The following is a 15,879-nucleotide window of genomic DNA, read 5'->3' on the forward strand; positions in this document are numbered from 1 at the left end:
AAGGACCGGGTAATCAGACTGAGGAAGGGTGATGGGGAATTCACAAGAAACGATCAAGAGGTATGTCATGAGCTCAACACAAGATTTAAAGAGGTATTTACAGTGGAAACCAGTAGGACTCCAGGAAATCAGAACAGGGGGGCACACCAGCAAGTGCTGGATGAGGTACATATAACCAAGGAGGAGGTGAAGAAGCTGCTATGCGAACTTGACACCTCAAAGGCGGTGGGACCAGACAACATCTCTCCATGGGTCCTTAAAGAGGGAGCAGAGATATTGTGTGAGCCATTAACAAAGATCTTCAACACATCATTTGAAACTGGGCAACTCCCTGAGGTATGGAAAATGGCATATGTAGTCCCAATTTTTAAAAAGGGAGAGAGACATGAGGCACTAAACTACAGACCTGTATCACTAACGTGTATAGTATGCAAGGTCATGGAGAAGATCATCAGGAGGAGAGTGGTGGGGCACCTGGAAAGAAACAAGTGTATAATTGACAACCAGCATGGTTTCAGGGAAGGAAAATCCTGTGTCACAAACCTACTAGAGTTTTATGACAAGGTGACAGAAGTAAGACAAGAGAGAGAGGAGTGGATCGACTGCATATTTTTGGACTGCAAGAAGGCCTTCGACACAGTTCCTCACAAGAAGTTACTGCAAAAGCTAGAGGATCAGGCACACTTAACAGGAAAGGCACTGCAATGGATTAGAGAATATCTGACAGGGAGGCACAACGAGCATGGTACGCGACGAGGTGTCAGAGTGGGCGCCTGTGACAAGCGGGGTTAAACAGGGGTCAGTCCTAGAACCTGTGCTGTTCTTGGTATATGTGAACGACATAACGGAAGGGATAGACTCAGAAGTGTCCTTGTTTGCAGATGATGCGAAGTTAATGAGAAGAATCAAATCGGATGAGGATCAGGCAGAACTACAAAGAGACCTGGACAGGCTACAAGCCTGGTCCAGCAACTGGCTCCTTGATTTTAACCCTGCCAAATGCAAAGTCATGAAGATTGGGGAAGGGCAAAGAAGACCGCAGACACAATATAGTTTAGATGGCCAAAGACTGCAAACCTCACTCAAGGAAAAAGATCTCGGGGTGAGTATAACACCGAGCATATCTCCTGAGGCGCACATCAATCAGATAACTGCTGCAGCATACGGGCGCCTGGCAAACCTACGGATAGCGTTCCGATACCTCAGTAAGGATCCGTTTAAGACTCTGTATACCATTTACGTCAGGCCCATACTGGAGTATGCAGCACCAGTTTGGAATCCACACCTAGTCAATCACGTCAAGAAATTAGAGAAAGTGCAAAGGTTTGCAACAAGACAAGTCCCAGAGCTACGGGGATTGTCCTACGAAGAAAGGTTGAGGGAAATCGGCCTGACGACACTGGAGGACAGGAGGGTCAGGGCAGACATATTAACGACATATAAAATACTGTGCGGAATAGACAAGGTGGACAAAGACGGGATGTTCCAGAGAAGGGACACAGGCACAAGAGGCCACAATTGGAAGTTGAAGACTCAGATGAATCAAAGGGATGTTAGGAAGTATTTCTTCAGTCATAGAGTAGTCATGCCGTGGAATAGCCTAGAAAGTGACGTAGTGGAGGCGGGAACCATACATAGTTTTAAGGCGAGGTATGATAGAGCTCATGGGGCAGGGAGAGAGAGGACCTAGTAGCAATCAGCGAAGAGGCGGGGCCAGGAGCTGTGAATCGACCCTTGCAACCACAAATAGGTGAGTACAAATAGGTGAGTACACATGTTCATACACACACACACACACACACACACACACACACACACACACACACACACACACACATTTTTAAAAAAGGAGACAGAAAAGAGGCACTAAACTATAGACCTGTGTCATTGACGTGTATAGTATGCAAAATTATGGAGAAGATTATCAGGAGGAGAGTGGTGGAGCACCTGGAACGGAACAAGAGTATAAATGCCAACCAGCACGGATTCACGGAAGGCAAATCTTGTGTCACAAACCTTCTGGAGTTTTACGATAAAATAACAGAAGTAAGACACGAGAGAGAGGGGTGGGTTGATTGCATCTTCTTGGACTGCAAGAAGGCCTTTGACACAGTTCCTCACAAGAGATTAGTGCAGAAGCTAGAGCATCAGGCGCATATAACAGGAAGGGCACTGCAATGGATCAGAGAATACCTGACAGGGAGGCAACAACGAGTCATGGTACGTAAAGATGTATCACAGTGGGCACATGTGACGAGCGGGGTCCCACAGGGGTCGGTCATAGGACCAGTGCTATTTTTGGTATATGTGAACGACGTGATGGAAGGGTTAGACTCAGAAGTGTCCCTGTTTGCAGATGATGTGAAGTTAATGAGGAGAATTAAATCTGATGAGGACCAGGCAGGACTTCAAAGAGACCTGGACAGACTGGACACCTGGTCCAGCAAATGGCTTCTCGAATTTAATCCTGCCAAATGCAAAGTCATGAAGATAGGGGAAGGGCACAGAAGACCACAGACAGAGTATAGGCTAGGTGGCCAAAGACTGCAAACCTCACTCAAGGAGAAAAATCTTGGGGTGAGTATAACACCGAGCATGTCTCCGGAAGCACACATCAATCAGATAACTGCTGCAGCATATGGGCGCCTGGCAAACCTGAGAACAGCATTCCGATACCTTAGTAAGGAATCATTCAAGACACTGTACACCGTGTATGTCAGGCCCATACTGGAGTATGCAGCACCTGTTTGGAACCCGCACTTGATAAAGCACGTCAAGAAACTAGAGAAAGTACAAAGGTTTGCGACAAGGTTAGTTCCAGAGCTAAGGGGAATGTCCTATGATGAAAGATTAAGGGAAATCGGCCTGACGACACTGGAGGAGAGGAGGGTCAGGGGAGACATGATAACGACATATAAAATACTGCGTGGAATAGACAAGGTGGACAAAGACAGGATGTTCCAGGGAGGGGACACAGAAACAAGAGGCCACAATTGGAAGTTGAAGACACAAATGAGTCAGACAGATAGTAGGAAGTATTTCTTCAGTCATAGAGTTGTAAGGCAGTGGAATAGCCTAGAAAATGACGTAGTGGAGGCAGGAACCATACACAGTTTTAAGACGAGGTTTGATAAAGCTCATGGAGCGAGGAGAGAGAGGGCCCAGTAGCAACCGGTGAAGAGGCGGGGCCAGGAGTTAAGACTCGACCCCTGCAACCACAAATAGGTGAGTACATGATCACACACACTGGTTATGGGTGATTTCAACCATAGGGATATTGACTGGGAAAACCTGGAGCCTCATGGGGTCCTGACACATGGAGAGCGAAGATGATGGATGTGGTACTGGAAAACCTCATGCATCAACACGTCAGGGACACTACCAGAGAGAGAGAGGGGAGGATGAACCAGCAAGACTGGGCCTTGTGTTCACCCTGAGCAGTTCAGACATTGAGGACATCAAATATGAGAGGCCTCTTGGAGCTGGCGATCAAGTGGTTCTGAGTTTTGATTACATTGTAGAGCTGCACGTGGAGAGGGTAACAGGAGTAGACTGGGAAAAGCCAAACTATAAAACGGGGGACTACACAGGTGTGAGGAGCTTCCTGCGGGAGGTTCAGAGGGACAGAGAACTGGTAGGAAACGAAATGATGGAATATGTAACAACAAAATGCAAGGAGGTAGAGGAAAGGTTTGTTCTTAAGGGCAACAGAATTAATGGGAAGACCAAAGTGAGTCCTTGGTTTACCCGAAAGTGTAGGGAGTCAAAAACTAAGTGCATTAGAGAATGAAAGAAGTGCAGAAGGCAAAGGACACAAGAAAATAAGGAGATCAGTCGAAGAGCCAGAAACGAGTATACAGAGATAAGGAGTGAGGCCCAGAGACAGTATGAACATAGCATCAAAAGTCAAGTCTGACCCGAAACTGCTGTATAGCCACATTAGGAGAAAGACAAGAGCCAAAGACCAGGTGATCAGGCTGAGGAAAGAAGGTGGGGAACTCACACGAAACGATCAAGAGTTATGTGAGGAACTCCACAAGAGGTTTAAGGAAGTACTCACAGTGGAGACAGGAAGGACTCTGGGAAGACAGGACAGAGGGGAACACCAACAGGGAATACACCAACAAGTGCTGGATGACATACAAACAACTGAGGAGGAGGCAAAGAAGCTGCTAAGTAACCTTGATACCTCAAAGGCAATGGGACCAGACAACATCTCCCCATGGGTTCTTAGAGAGGAAGCAGAAATGCTGTGTGTCCCATTAACCACAATCTTCAACACATCCCGTGAAACTGGGCAACTACCTGAGGTATGGAAGACGGCAAATGTAGTTCCCGTTTTTAAAGGAGACAGAAAAGAGGTGCTAAACTACAGACCACTGTCACTGACGTGTATAGTATGCCAAGTCCTGGAGAAGATTATCAGAAGGAGAGTGGTGGAATACCTGGAACGGAACAAAAATATAAATGATAACCAGCACGGTTTCATGGAAGGCAAATCCTGTGTCACAAACCTTCTGGAGTTTTATGATAAAGTAACAGAAGTAAGAGATGAGAGAGAGGGGTGGGTTGATTGCATCTTCTTGGACTGCAAGAAGGCCTTCAACACAGTTCCTCACAAGAGATTAGTGCAGAAACTAGAGGATCAGGCGTGTATAATGGGAAGGGCACTTCACTGGATCAGAGAATATCTGTCAGGGAGGCAACAACAAGCCATGGTACGTGATGAGGTATCACAGTGGGCACCCGTGACGAGGGGGGTCCCACAGGGGTCGGCCCTAGGACCAGTGCTATTTTTGGTATATGTGAATGACATGATGGAAGGGATAGACTCAGAGGCATCCCTGTTCGCAGATGATGTGAAGTTAATGAGGAGAATTAAATCAGATGAGGATCAGGTAGGCCTTCAAAGTGACCTGAACAGGCTGGATACGTGGTCCAGCAACTGGCTTCTCGAATTCAACCTTTTCTAAGTACAATGTCATGAAGATCGTAGAAGGGCAAAGTAGACTGCAGACAGAGTATAGGCTAGGTGGCCAACGACTGCAAACCTCGCTCAAGGAGAAAGATCTTGGCTTGAGTATAACACAGAGCATGTCTCCGGAAGCACACATCAACCAGATAACTGCTGCAGCATATGGGCGCCTGGCAAACCTGAGATTAGCATTCCGATACCTAAGTAAGGAATCTTTCAAGACACTACACTGTGTACGTCAGGCCCATACTGGAGTATGCAGCACCTGTTTGGAACCCACACTTGATCAAGCGCATCAAGAAATTAGAGAAAGTGCAAAGGTTTGCGACAAGGTTAGTTCCAGAGCTAAGGGGAATGTCCTATGAAGAAAGGTTGAGGGAAATCAGCCTGACGACACTAGAGGACAGGAGGGATAGGGGAGACATGATAAATACATATAAAATACTGTGTGGAATAGACAGGATGTACAGAGATAAGATGTTCCAGAGAGGGGACACAGAAACAAGGGGTTACTCTTGGAAGTTGAAGACTCAGATGAGCCACAGGGATGTTAGGAAGCGTTTCTTCAGTCACAGAGTGGTCAGGAAGTGGAACAGTCTGGCGAGTGAAGTAGTGGAGGCAGGAACTATACATAGCTTTAAGACGAGGTATGATCAAGCTCATGGAGCAGGGAGAGAGAGAACTTAGTAGCATTCAGTGAAGAGATGGGGCCAGGACCTCTGCAACTACAATTAGGTGAGTACACACACCCCACACATGCACATACACACATGGGGAAAGAAGCTAGAAGAACTTACCATGAGAATGGAGGACAGGATAGATGCAGAAAGCAAGAAGTGGGAGATGCAAATCACAGCAGCAGAGGCTAGGATACAGAAATTAGAAGAGGAATTGAAAAATCTGAAACAGCCTAAAGAACTAAAGAACAATTTGGTAATGACATCAGAGACTGCTACCTCAGTCACAAACAATGAGACAGTAGGGAACGATGGATAGGCCCTATCAGACCATTGTGGAGCCTGAGAAAAAGAGAGAATCACATCAGGAGCAATCGAGGGGACTGTAGAAAATGAAAGTGCTAAGCTATATGTGGAGGCCCTAACAGACCACAGCAGAGCCCAGGGAAAGCTGAGAAGATATGCAGTGGGAGAATGAAAGAGAGAGGTCAGTCTTTGTTTATGGGCTCCAGGAAGTTGAAGGGGAAACTTACGAAGCAAGGAGACAAGGGGAGAAAAATGTGATCAAAAGCATCATAAAAGCAATAGAAGATGACATAACCCAGCTGGCAAATTTTCGGAGAATGGGGGGGTTTGCAAGAAGAACCCGGCCAGTGAAAGTGACTTTCAAGGCAGAATCGACTTGGAACAGGTTCCTGCAGGAGAAAGCAAGACTAAGGAATATGCCAGCGTACCAGAAGGTGTATCTCGACTGTGACAGAACCCAAGAAGAAAGGCAGAAACTGAGACATATTACAAAGACAAAAGGAGGAAAGAGAGGTGAAGATGGAGATGGACAGTAGAAAGCAGACTCAGGAGGAAGATCAATTTCAACCTCCCTCACATCCGCCTACAGAAGCCTCCCAACCAGGACAACACCAATGCACCAAACATTCTAACCCAAAACACGCATGCCATATCTAATGCCCCTGTCCACCTCATTACAAACTCCACTCCCACAGCAACTACCCATAGTTCCTTATTAGGTCTCCCACTTCCCCAATCCCAACGTACCCCCAGACAACAGTTTTAGAAAAGAAGTTGAAGGTGTGGTGTACAAATGCAGACAGAATGACAAATACGTTTGAGGAGTGGCATGAAAGAATAAAGGAGATATCCCCAGTCATAATAACACTCATAGAAACAAAGCTCACCAGGATGATAACAGATGCAATCTTTCCACCCGGATATCAAATCCTAAGGGCTTTACACAATGGCACTCTCTCAACTCTGCCTTCAGGGAAAACTTCCTTGTGTCCCATATGCTCAGGTAGCCCAAAGACCTCCAACCTCAACGGTCCTCCTGCCTCCCAATCCTTCTGCATCGATGTCTTCCGAGGTCAGCCAAGTTTCTAATTCTTTTGCAGTTCTATCCTTTGACACTCCTACCTCCACACCGCTTCCTATTTCTACTTCTTCATCTCCCTCACTTTCTTCTCAACCTATGAGACCTCGCATACCTACACTTTCTTCACGTCTATCACCTGTACAGAATCTTCTACCTCGTAGCCTAGTTCTCACCCTCTTTCCAGCTCTCTCATGAAGGTGGAGCTTCACCCCCCTCACGTAGTCTCCTCTTCCCCTGTTCCCCACCATCTTCTTCCATAGTTACCCTCCAACCTCCTTCCTCTCCTGCTACACTGTAGGACTCTTCTATCCCAGCCAATGCATCTCTCCAGGTTCATACTCAGGAAAGACAGAGGCAGGAGAGGGGGAGGAGGATTGCACTGCTCATTAAAAACTGGTGGGGTTTTGAGGAAATGGAAGGAATGGATGGTATGGGCGAAAGAGACTACATAGTAGGAACAATCCAGTCTGAGGGTCATAATATGGTAATTGCAGTAATGTACAACCCACCACAGAACTGCAGGAGGCCAAGAGAAGAATACAACGAGAGCAACAGAGTAATGGTAGACACACTAGCCGAGGAGGCCAAAAGAGCTCACATGGGAGGAGCAAAGCTACTAGTTATGGGTGATTTCAATCACAATCAGATTGACTGGGAAAACCTTGAGCCCCATGGGGGTCCCGAAACATGGAGAGCCAAGATGATGGATGTGGTAGCGGAAAACCTCATGCATCAACATGTTAAACACTACCAGAGAGAGAGGTGAGGATGATGCACCTTGAGTAGTTTGGACATCGAGAATATCATGTACGTAAGGTCTCTTGGAGATAGTGATCATGTGGTTCTGTGTTTTGACTACATAGTTTAGCTACAAGTGGAGCGAGTAGCAGGAATAGGATGGGATAAACCAAACTACAGAAGGAGGAACTACTCAGGCATGAGGAACTTCCTGCAAGACGTTCAGTGGTAGAGAGAACTGGCAGGGAAGGAAAACCAGTAAAAGAAATGATGGACTATGTGACAACAAAATGTAAGGAGGTAGAGAAGAGGTTTATTCCCCAGGGAAACAGAAATAATGGGAAGACCAGGACGAGTCCTTGATTCACCCAAAGGTGTAGGGAGGCAAAAACTAGGTGTACTAAAGAATGGAAAAGGCACAGAAGGCAAAGGACCCAGGAAAATAGTGATAAGAAGGGAGGCTCAGTGACAATACTAAAATTACATAGCATCGAAAGTCAAGTCTGACTCGAAGCTGTTGTATAGCCACATGAGGAGGAAAACAACAGCCAAGGACCAGGTAATCAGACTGAGGAAGGATGATGGGGAGTTCACAAGAAAAGACCAAGTGGTATGTGAGGAACTCAACATGAGATTTAAAGAAGTATTTACAATGGAAACCGGTAGGACTCCAGGATATCAGAACAGGAAGGTACACCAACAAGTGCTGGATTAGGTACACATAACCGAGGAGGAGTTGAAGAAGCTGCTATGCGAATTTGATACCTCAAAGACAATGGGACCAAACATCTCTCCATGGGTCCTTAGAGAGGGAGCAGAGATGTTGTGTGTGCCACTAGCAAATATCTTCAACACATCCATTGAAACTGGGCAACTACCTGAGGTATGGAAGATGGCAAATGCAGTCCCCATTTTAAAAAAGGAGACAGACACGAGACATTAAACTACAGAACTGTGTCACTAACGTGTATAGTATGCAAAGTCATGGAGAAGATCATCTGGAGGAGAGTGGTGGAGCACCTGGAAAGAAACAAGCGTCTAATGGACCTCCAGCACGGTTTCAGGGAAGGAAAATCTTGTGTCACAAACCTAATAGAGTTTTATGACAATGTGACAGAAGTAAGACAAGAGAGAGAGGAGTGGATAGACTGCATTTTCTTGGACTGCAAGAAGACCTTAGACACAGTTCTTCACAAGAAGTTATTGCAGACTAGAGGATCCGGCACACATAACAGGAAAGGTACTGCACTGGATCAGAGAATACCTGACAGGGAGGCAACAACGAGTCATCGAACGTGACGAGGTGTCAGCGGGGTTCCACAGGGGTCAGTCCTAGGACTTGTGCGGTTTTTGGTATATGTGAATGACATAACGGAAGCGATAGACTCAGTATTGTCCTTGTTTGCGGATGATGTGAAGTTAATGAGATTCAAATCGGACGAGGATCAGGGTACAAGCCTGGTCCAGCAACTGGCTCCTTGAATTTAACCCTGCCCAATGCAAAGTTATGAAGATCGGGGAAGGGCAAAGAAAACTGCAGACACTGTATAGTCTAGGTGGCCAAAGATTGTAAACCTGATTCAAGGAAAAAGATCTTGGTGTGAGTGTAATACCGAGCACATCTAGTGAGGCGCACATCAATCAGATAACTGCTGCAGCATATGGGCGTCTGGCAAACCTAAGAATACCGTTCCAACACCTCAGTAAGAAATCGTTCAAGACTGTACACCATATACGTCAAGGCCATACTGGAGTACGCAGCACCAGTTTGGAATCCACACCTGGTCAAGCACGTCATGAAATTAGAGAAAGTTCAAAGGTTTGCAACAAGACTAGTCCCAGAGATAAGGGGATTGTCCTACGAAGAAAGGTTAAGGGAAATTGGCCTGACGACACTGGAGGACAGGAGGGTCAGAGGAGACATGATAATGACATATAAAATACTGAGCAGAATAGACATGGTGGACAAAGACAGGATGTTCCAGAGATGGGACACAATTGGAAGTTGAAGACTCAGATGAGTCAAAGGGATGTTATGAAGTATTTCGTCAGTCATTGAGTTGTCAGGCCGTGGACTAGCCTAGAAAATGACGTAGTGGAGGCGGGATCCATAAATAGTTTTAAGACGAGGTTTGATGAGGCTCATGGAGCAGGGAGAGAGAGGACGTAGTAGCAATCAGTGAAGAGGCGGGGCCAGGAGCTATGACTTGACCCCTGCAACCACAAATAGGTGAGTACACACACACACTCACATTGCCAGAGGCACACAGCCAAAGTTTCAACACATCCCTTGAAACTGGGCAACTACCTGAGGAAAGAAAGACGGCAAATGTAGCCCCAATTTTTAAGGAGACAGAAACGAAGCACTTTTTTTTATTTTTTTATTCGCCGGTATTCTCCCCGCCCGGGTCTTTTCCAAATAGTGGTGACCCGGCCTTGGCTCCCTATCTGGGGAGTGTCTCGAGACCTAAGTCTCCCATGGGAGAAGGTACAAGTACCCCCTCATCTTTGGGACCAACTGTCCCCAGGCCTAGCCACATTCTCTGCCCTCACGAGGCTCGTAGGGAGAAGCTAGACCTCTGGTCTGCCATCTGCCCCTCCCCAAAGGGGCTCGTGGGGATGGCAGTCTTATGAGCTGCAGATGGTAGCAAGCTCAGGCCTTTTTTAACGAAGCACTAAATTATAGAACTGTGTCACTGACGTGTATAGTATGCAAAGTCATGAAGAAGATTATCAGGAGGAGAATGGTGGAGCACCTGGAACAGAACAAGATTATACACGACACCAGCACGGATTCATGGAAGGCAAATCCTGTGTCACAAACCTTCTGGAGATTTATGACAAGGTAACAGAAGTAAGACACGAGAGAGAGAGAGAGAGAGAGAGAGAGAGAGAGAGAGAGAGAGAGAGAGAGAGAGAGAGAGAATAAGGTGGGTTGACTGCATTTTCTTTGACTGCAAGAAGGCCTCCGACACAGTTCCTCACAAAAGATTAGTGTAGAAGATAGAGGATCAGGCACTTATAACAGGAAGGGTACTGCAATGGATCAGAGAATACCTGACAGGGAGGCAACAACGAGTCATGGTACGGGATGAGGTATCACAGTGGGCGCCTGTGACGAGCGGGTCCCACAGGGGTCAGTCCTAGGACCATTGCTATTTTTGAAATATGTGAATGACATGATGGAAGGGATAGACTCAGATGTGTCCCAGTTCTCAGACGATGTGAATTTTTATGAGAATTAAATCAGATGAGAATCAGACAGGACTACAAAGAGACCTAGACAGGCTGGAAGCCTGGTCCAGCAACTGGCTTCTCGAATTTAACCCTGCCAAATGCAAAGTCATGAAGATCAGAGATGAGCAAAGAAGACCGCAGACAGAATATATGCTAGGTGGCCAAAGACTGCAAACCTCACTTAAGGAGAAAGATCTTGGGGTGAGTATAATATTGAACATGTCTCCGGAAACACACATCAACCAGATAACTGCTGCAGCATATGGGCGCCTGGAAAACCTGACAATAGCGTTCCGATACCTCAGTAAGGAATCGTTCAAGACTGTACACCGTGTACGTCATGCCCATACTGGAGTATGCAGCACCAGTTTGGAACCCTCACCTGGTCAAGGACGTCAAGAAATTAGAAAAAGTGCAAAGGTTTGCTACAAGGCTAGTTCCAGAGCTAAGGGGAATGTCCTACGAAGAAAGGTTAAGGGTAAACGGCCTGACGGCACTGAAAGTCAGGAAAGTTAGGGGTGACATGATAACGACATACAAAATATTGTGAGGAATAGATAAGGTGGACAAAGACAAGATGTTCCAGAGATGGGACACAGAAACGAGGGGTCACAATTGGAAGTTGAAGACCCAGATGAGTCAAAGGGATGTTAGGAAGTATTTCTTCAGTCATAGAGTTGTCAGGAAGTGGAATAGTCTGGCAAGTGATGCATTGGAGACAGAAGCCATACATAGTTTTAAGACGAGGTATGATAAACCTTATGGAGCAGGGGTAGAGAGGACTTCGTAGCGGTCAGTGAGGAGGCAGGGCCAGGAGCCGAGTCTCGACCCCTGCAACCACAAATTGGTGAGTACTAATAGGTGAGTACACACACGTACTCGAACATGATGGAAGGTATAGACTCCGAAGTGCCCTGTTTGCCGATGATGTGAAGTTGATGAGAAAAATTCAATCGGACGAGGACCAGGCAGAGCTGCAAAGGGATCTGGATAGGCTACAGGTCTGGTCCAGCAACTGACTCCTGGAGTTCAACCCCACCAAGTGCAAAGTCATGAAGATTAGGGTTAGGGCAAAAATAACTGCAGAAGGAGTACAGTCCATGGGGCTAGAGACTACAAACCTCACTCAAGGAAAAGGATCTTGGTGTGAGTATAACACCGAGCACATCTCCTGAGGTGCACATCAACCAAATAACTGCTGCAACATACGGGCGCCTAGCAGACCTAAGAACAACATTCTGACATCTCAATAAGGAATCGTTCAGGACCCTGTACACCATGTACATTAGGCCTATATTGGACTATGCAGCACCAGTTTGGAACCCACACCTAACCAAGCACGTAAGGAAAATAGAGAAAGTGAAAAGGTTTGCAACAAGACTAGTCCCGGAACTATGGGGCATGTCCTACGAGGAGAGGATAAGGGAAATCGACCTGACGACACTAGAGGACAGACGATAGGGGGATATGATAACGGCGTATAAAATACTGAGAGGAATCGACAAAATGGGCAGGGACAGGATGTTCTAGAGATGGGACTCAGCAACAAGGGGAAACAGTTGAAAGTTGAAGACTCAGATGAATCAACCACTTGAATTCGTCTCATTAGCTTCACATCGTCTGCAAACAGGGACACTTCTGTATCTATCCCTTCTGTCATGTCATTCACATATACCAGAAACAGTACCGGTCCTAGGACTGAGTCCTAGCACCTCACCACGTATCATTACTCGTTCTTGCCCTCCTGTCAGGTATTCTCTGATCCATTGCAGTGCCTTTCCTGTTACACCTGCCTGATCCTCTGTCTTTTGTACTAACCTCTTGTGTGGAACTGTGTCGAAAGTTTTCCTACAATCCAAGAAAATGCAATATACCCACCTCTCTCTCTCTCTCTCTCTCTCTCGTCTTATTTCCGTCACCTTGTTATTAAACACCAGTAGGTTTGTGACACGGGATTTTCCTTCTCTGAAACCGTGCTGGTCGTCGTGTATAAACTCATTCCTCTCTAGGTGCTCCACCACTCTTCTCTTAATAAACTTCTGACTGGCCTTCCATGTTTTCCCTCCCCCACAGGCACTGTATAATCCCTTCGGGTTTAGCGCTACCCATGCTAATTTTTAATATATTATCCATGATTTTTGCCTACTATACAAATCAGTGATATTGGTCTGTAGTTTAACGCTGAATGTCTCTCTCCTTTCTTGAAAAATGACACTTCATTTGCTGTATTCCACACTTCAAGTAGTCGCCCTGTTTCGATAGATATGTTGAACAAGAGTGTTATGCAATACCGATAAGATATTTAGACACATATGCCTCTGGTGGCCTGGTGGTTAACGCTCTCGCTTCACACGGTGAGGGCCTGGGTTCGATTCCCAGCCAGAGTAGAAACATTGGACGAGTTTCTTTCCACCTGTTGTCTATGTTCCCCATCAGTAAAATGGGTACCTGGGTGTTAGTCGACTGGTGTGGGTCGCATCCTGGGACACTGACCTAAGCAGGCCTGGTCACAGACCGGGCCGCGGGGGCGTTGACCCCCGGAACTCTCTCCAGATAAACATCTGGGTATCTTTATTGTAGATGTTTCGCCATCCAATGGCTTTATCAATCCAAATTTTAGGACATAATTTGAAGACTGTAGAACTATATACAGAAGATGAGGTAATCAGTCCCTCAGCCTTGGAGTTGGTGTGGAGATCACCGTAGTCGACGCTTATATACTAACGTCATGTGGAAAGGGACGAGGGCATAGTCAGTGGTTGGTGGGATTTCCCAGTGGAAGTAGGTCAGACCTAAAGAGATGAGTTATGTACATGACCTCAGGAAGAGAACATGTACATAACCTACTACTACAACTAACCCATCTCTTTTGGTTTGACCTACTTCCACTGGGGAATCCCGCCTACCAGTGACTATGCCCTCGTCTGCTACATGTGCCTATCCGCCTGGCGTTAGTATATAAGCGCCGGCCGCCTTGCCTTTGCTCCAGAATCTCCACAATCACGGTGCTCTCCACACCAACTCCAAGGCTGAGGGATTGATGGCCTCGTCTTCTGTATATAGTTCTATCTTCAAATTACGTCCTGGAATTTGTATTGATAACGCCACTGGATGGCGGAACGTCTACAATAAAGATACCCAGATGTTGCACATGTGATTACTATCAGATATGTTGAAGATTGTTGTTAGTAGCACACACAGTGCTTTGCTCCCTCTCTCAAGACATACAAACAGGTACTGTCTGGTCCCATTGACTTTGAGGTATCTTGGTCACTCAGCAGCCTCTCACTTCCTCCTCGGTTTTGTTTGTATTGTGTCCAGCACTTGTTGATGTACTCCACCATTCCGGATTTCTGGAGCCCTTTCAGTCTCTGAAAATACTTCCTTAAATCTCATGTTTTGCTCTTTTACAAACATCTCGGTCGTCTCTTGTGATCTCCCCCTCTTCCTTCCTCAGCCTGACTACGTCTCTGACTGTTGTTTTCCTCCTGATGTGGCTATACAGTATTTTCGGGTCAGACTTGGTTTTCAATGCTGTCATTATCATATTGCCACTGGGCCTCCCTCCTTATCTGTGTATATTCGTTGCTGGCTCTTCGACTAATCTATTTATTTTCCTTGGTGCTATGTCTTCTATACTTTCTCCATTCACTAGCACACTTGCTTTTGGCCTCTCTACACCTTCGGGTGAACGATGGGCTCATTCTCGACAATCCATTATTTATGTTCCCCTTGGGTACGAACCTCTCCTCTGCCTGTGTTTGGCTTGTCCAGTCCTTCTCTCCCTGCTTCCATCTCTGCTTGTAACTCTACTATGTATTCGAAGTTCAGGACCACGTGAACACTAGCTCCAAGGGGCCTTTCATATGTGACGTCTTCAATGTCTGAACTACTCAAGGTGAATATTAAGTCCCGTCTTGCTGGTTCATCCTCTGCTCTGCCTGGTAGTGTCTCAAACGTTCGTTTGTTTGTTTGTGTTTGTGTGTGTTTGTGTTTGTGTGTGTGTGTGTGTAATAACTAAATCTAAGTGAAATTTAATAGTAAATATAATCTTTTAAAGTTACACATGCTCTCTCAAATATAATCTTGATTTTTTTTTATTAGGTATGCGTTTTGCTCTGATGGAGGCCAAGGTGGCTCTTGCTAAGCTGCTGCTAGCAGCAGAAATACACCTTGACAAGAACCACACGGGGCTGAAGATTGATAGATCTCCGTTCCTTTTGAGACCAGAAGAAGGCGTCAATCTAGTATTAACGCCAATCACCAGTAACACATATGGCTAAAATTAACCCACAACAATGTGAATTGTACCATCAACAGACGACGATAAACATTCCAATTACGTCGTTATGCCTTGCTTCACTATGTGTAAATTTACATTGCTATATCGTTTTTTAAACTGCTAGTGGGTTTAAATAAATTGTAGGGAATATTTGTACCAACTTTGTTAAACTTTACCTTTTATCAGTATTACAACCCAGGAGTTCAAAAGGCCTGTTATCCTGGGTGTAAAGGGAGCAAAATAAACACAGCAGAAAATTTTTGACTTATATTATCCTTCACCAATTTAGAACAGAGGTATGTACACTATATACACTATGTACAGCGATAGGTATTAGTGCACTCCACGGTAAGCAAGGCAGAATAGAAGCCACTAGAGAGCAGACCATGCTTCAACCAGCTCTAGAATGGGAATGACAAGGGTAGACGGGTGAGTGGTACCCACATCACCTCTGAGATTGCCAAAAACCATCTTCTCATTGGCTGGAACCTGGGTACTGGTTGAACGATGGGGCCCCATCATCAACCCTTAGCCCCTGGTTCCCTGGTTGGGGGAGATAGCCTTTCAATGAGGGTGTGTACAT

General features: G+C 46.0%; 1 protein-coding gene across 3 annotated transcripts in view; it reads left to right on the top strand.

The window, feature by feature from the left end:
- Positions 1 to 15,555, top strand: part of LOC128692544 (cytochrome P450 9e2-like) — a 108,223-nt gene extending 92,668 nt beyond the window's left edge. For all 3 annotated transcript variants that reach the window (XM_070090098.1, XM_070090100.1, XM_070090099.1), the window contains one exon: positions 15,119 to 15,555. In XM_070090098.1, the coding sequence (XP_069946199.1) occupies positions 15,119 to 15,297 (179 nt within the window). In that variant the 3' untranslated portion in view covers positions 15,298 to 15,555. The remainder of the gene's footprint in view (positions 1 to 15,118) is intronic.
- The last annotated feature ends 324 nt before the right edge of the window (positions 15,556 to 15,879 follow it).

The sequence above is a fragment of the Cherax quadricarinatus genome, chromosome 30 (genome assembly GCF_038502225.1).
Source record: "Cherax quadricarinatus isolate ZL_2023a chromosome 30, ASM3850222v1, whole genome shotgun sequence".
Taxonomy (NCBI): domain Eukaryota; kingdom Metazoa; phylum Arthropoda; class Malacostraca; order Decapoda; family Parastacidae; genus Cherax; species Cherax quadricarinatus.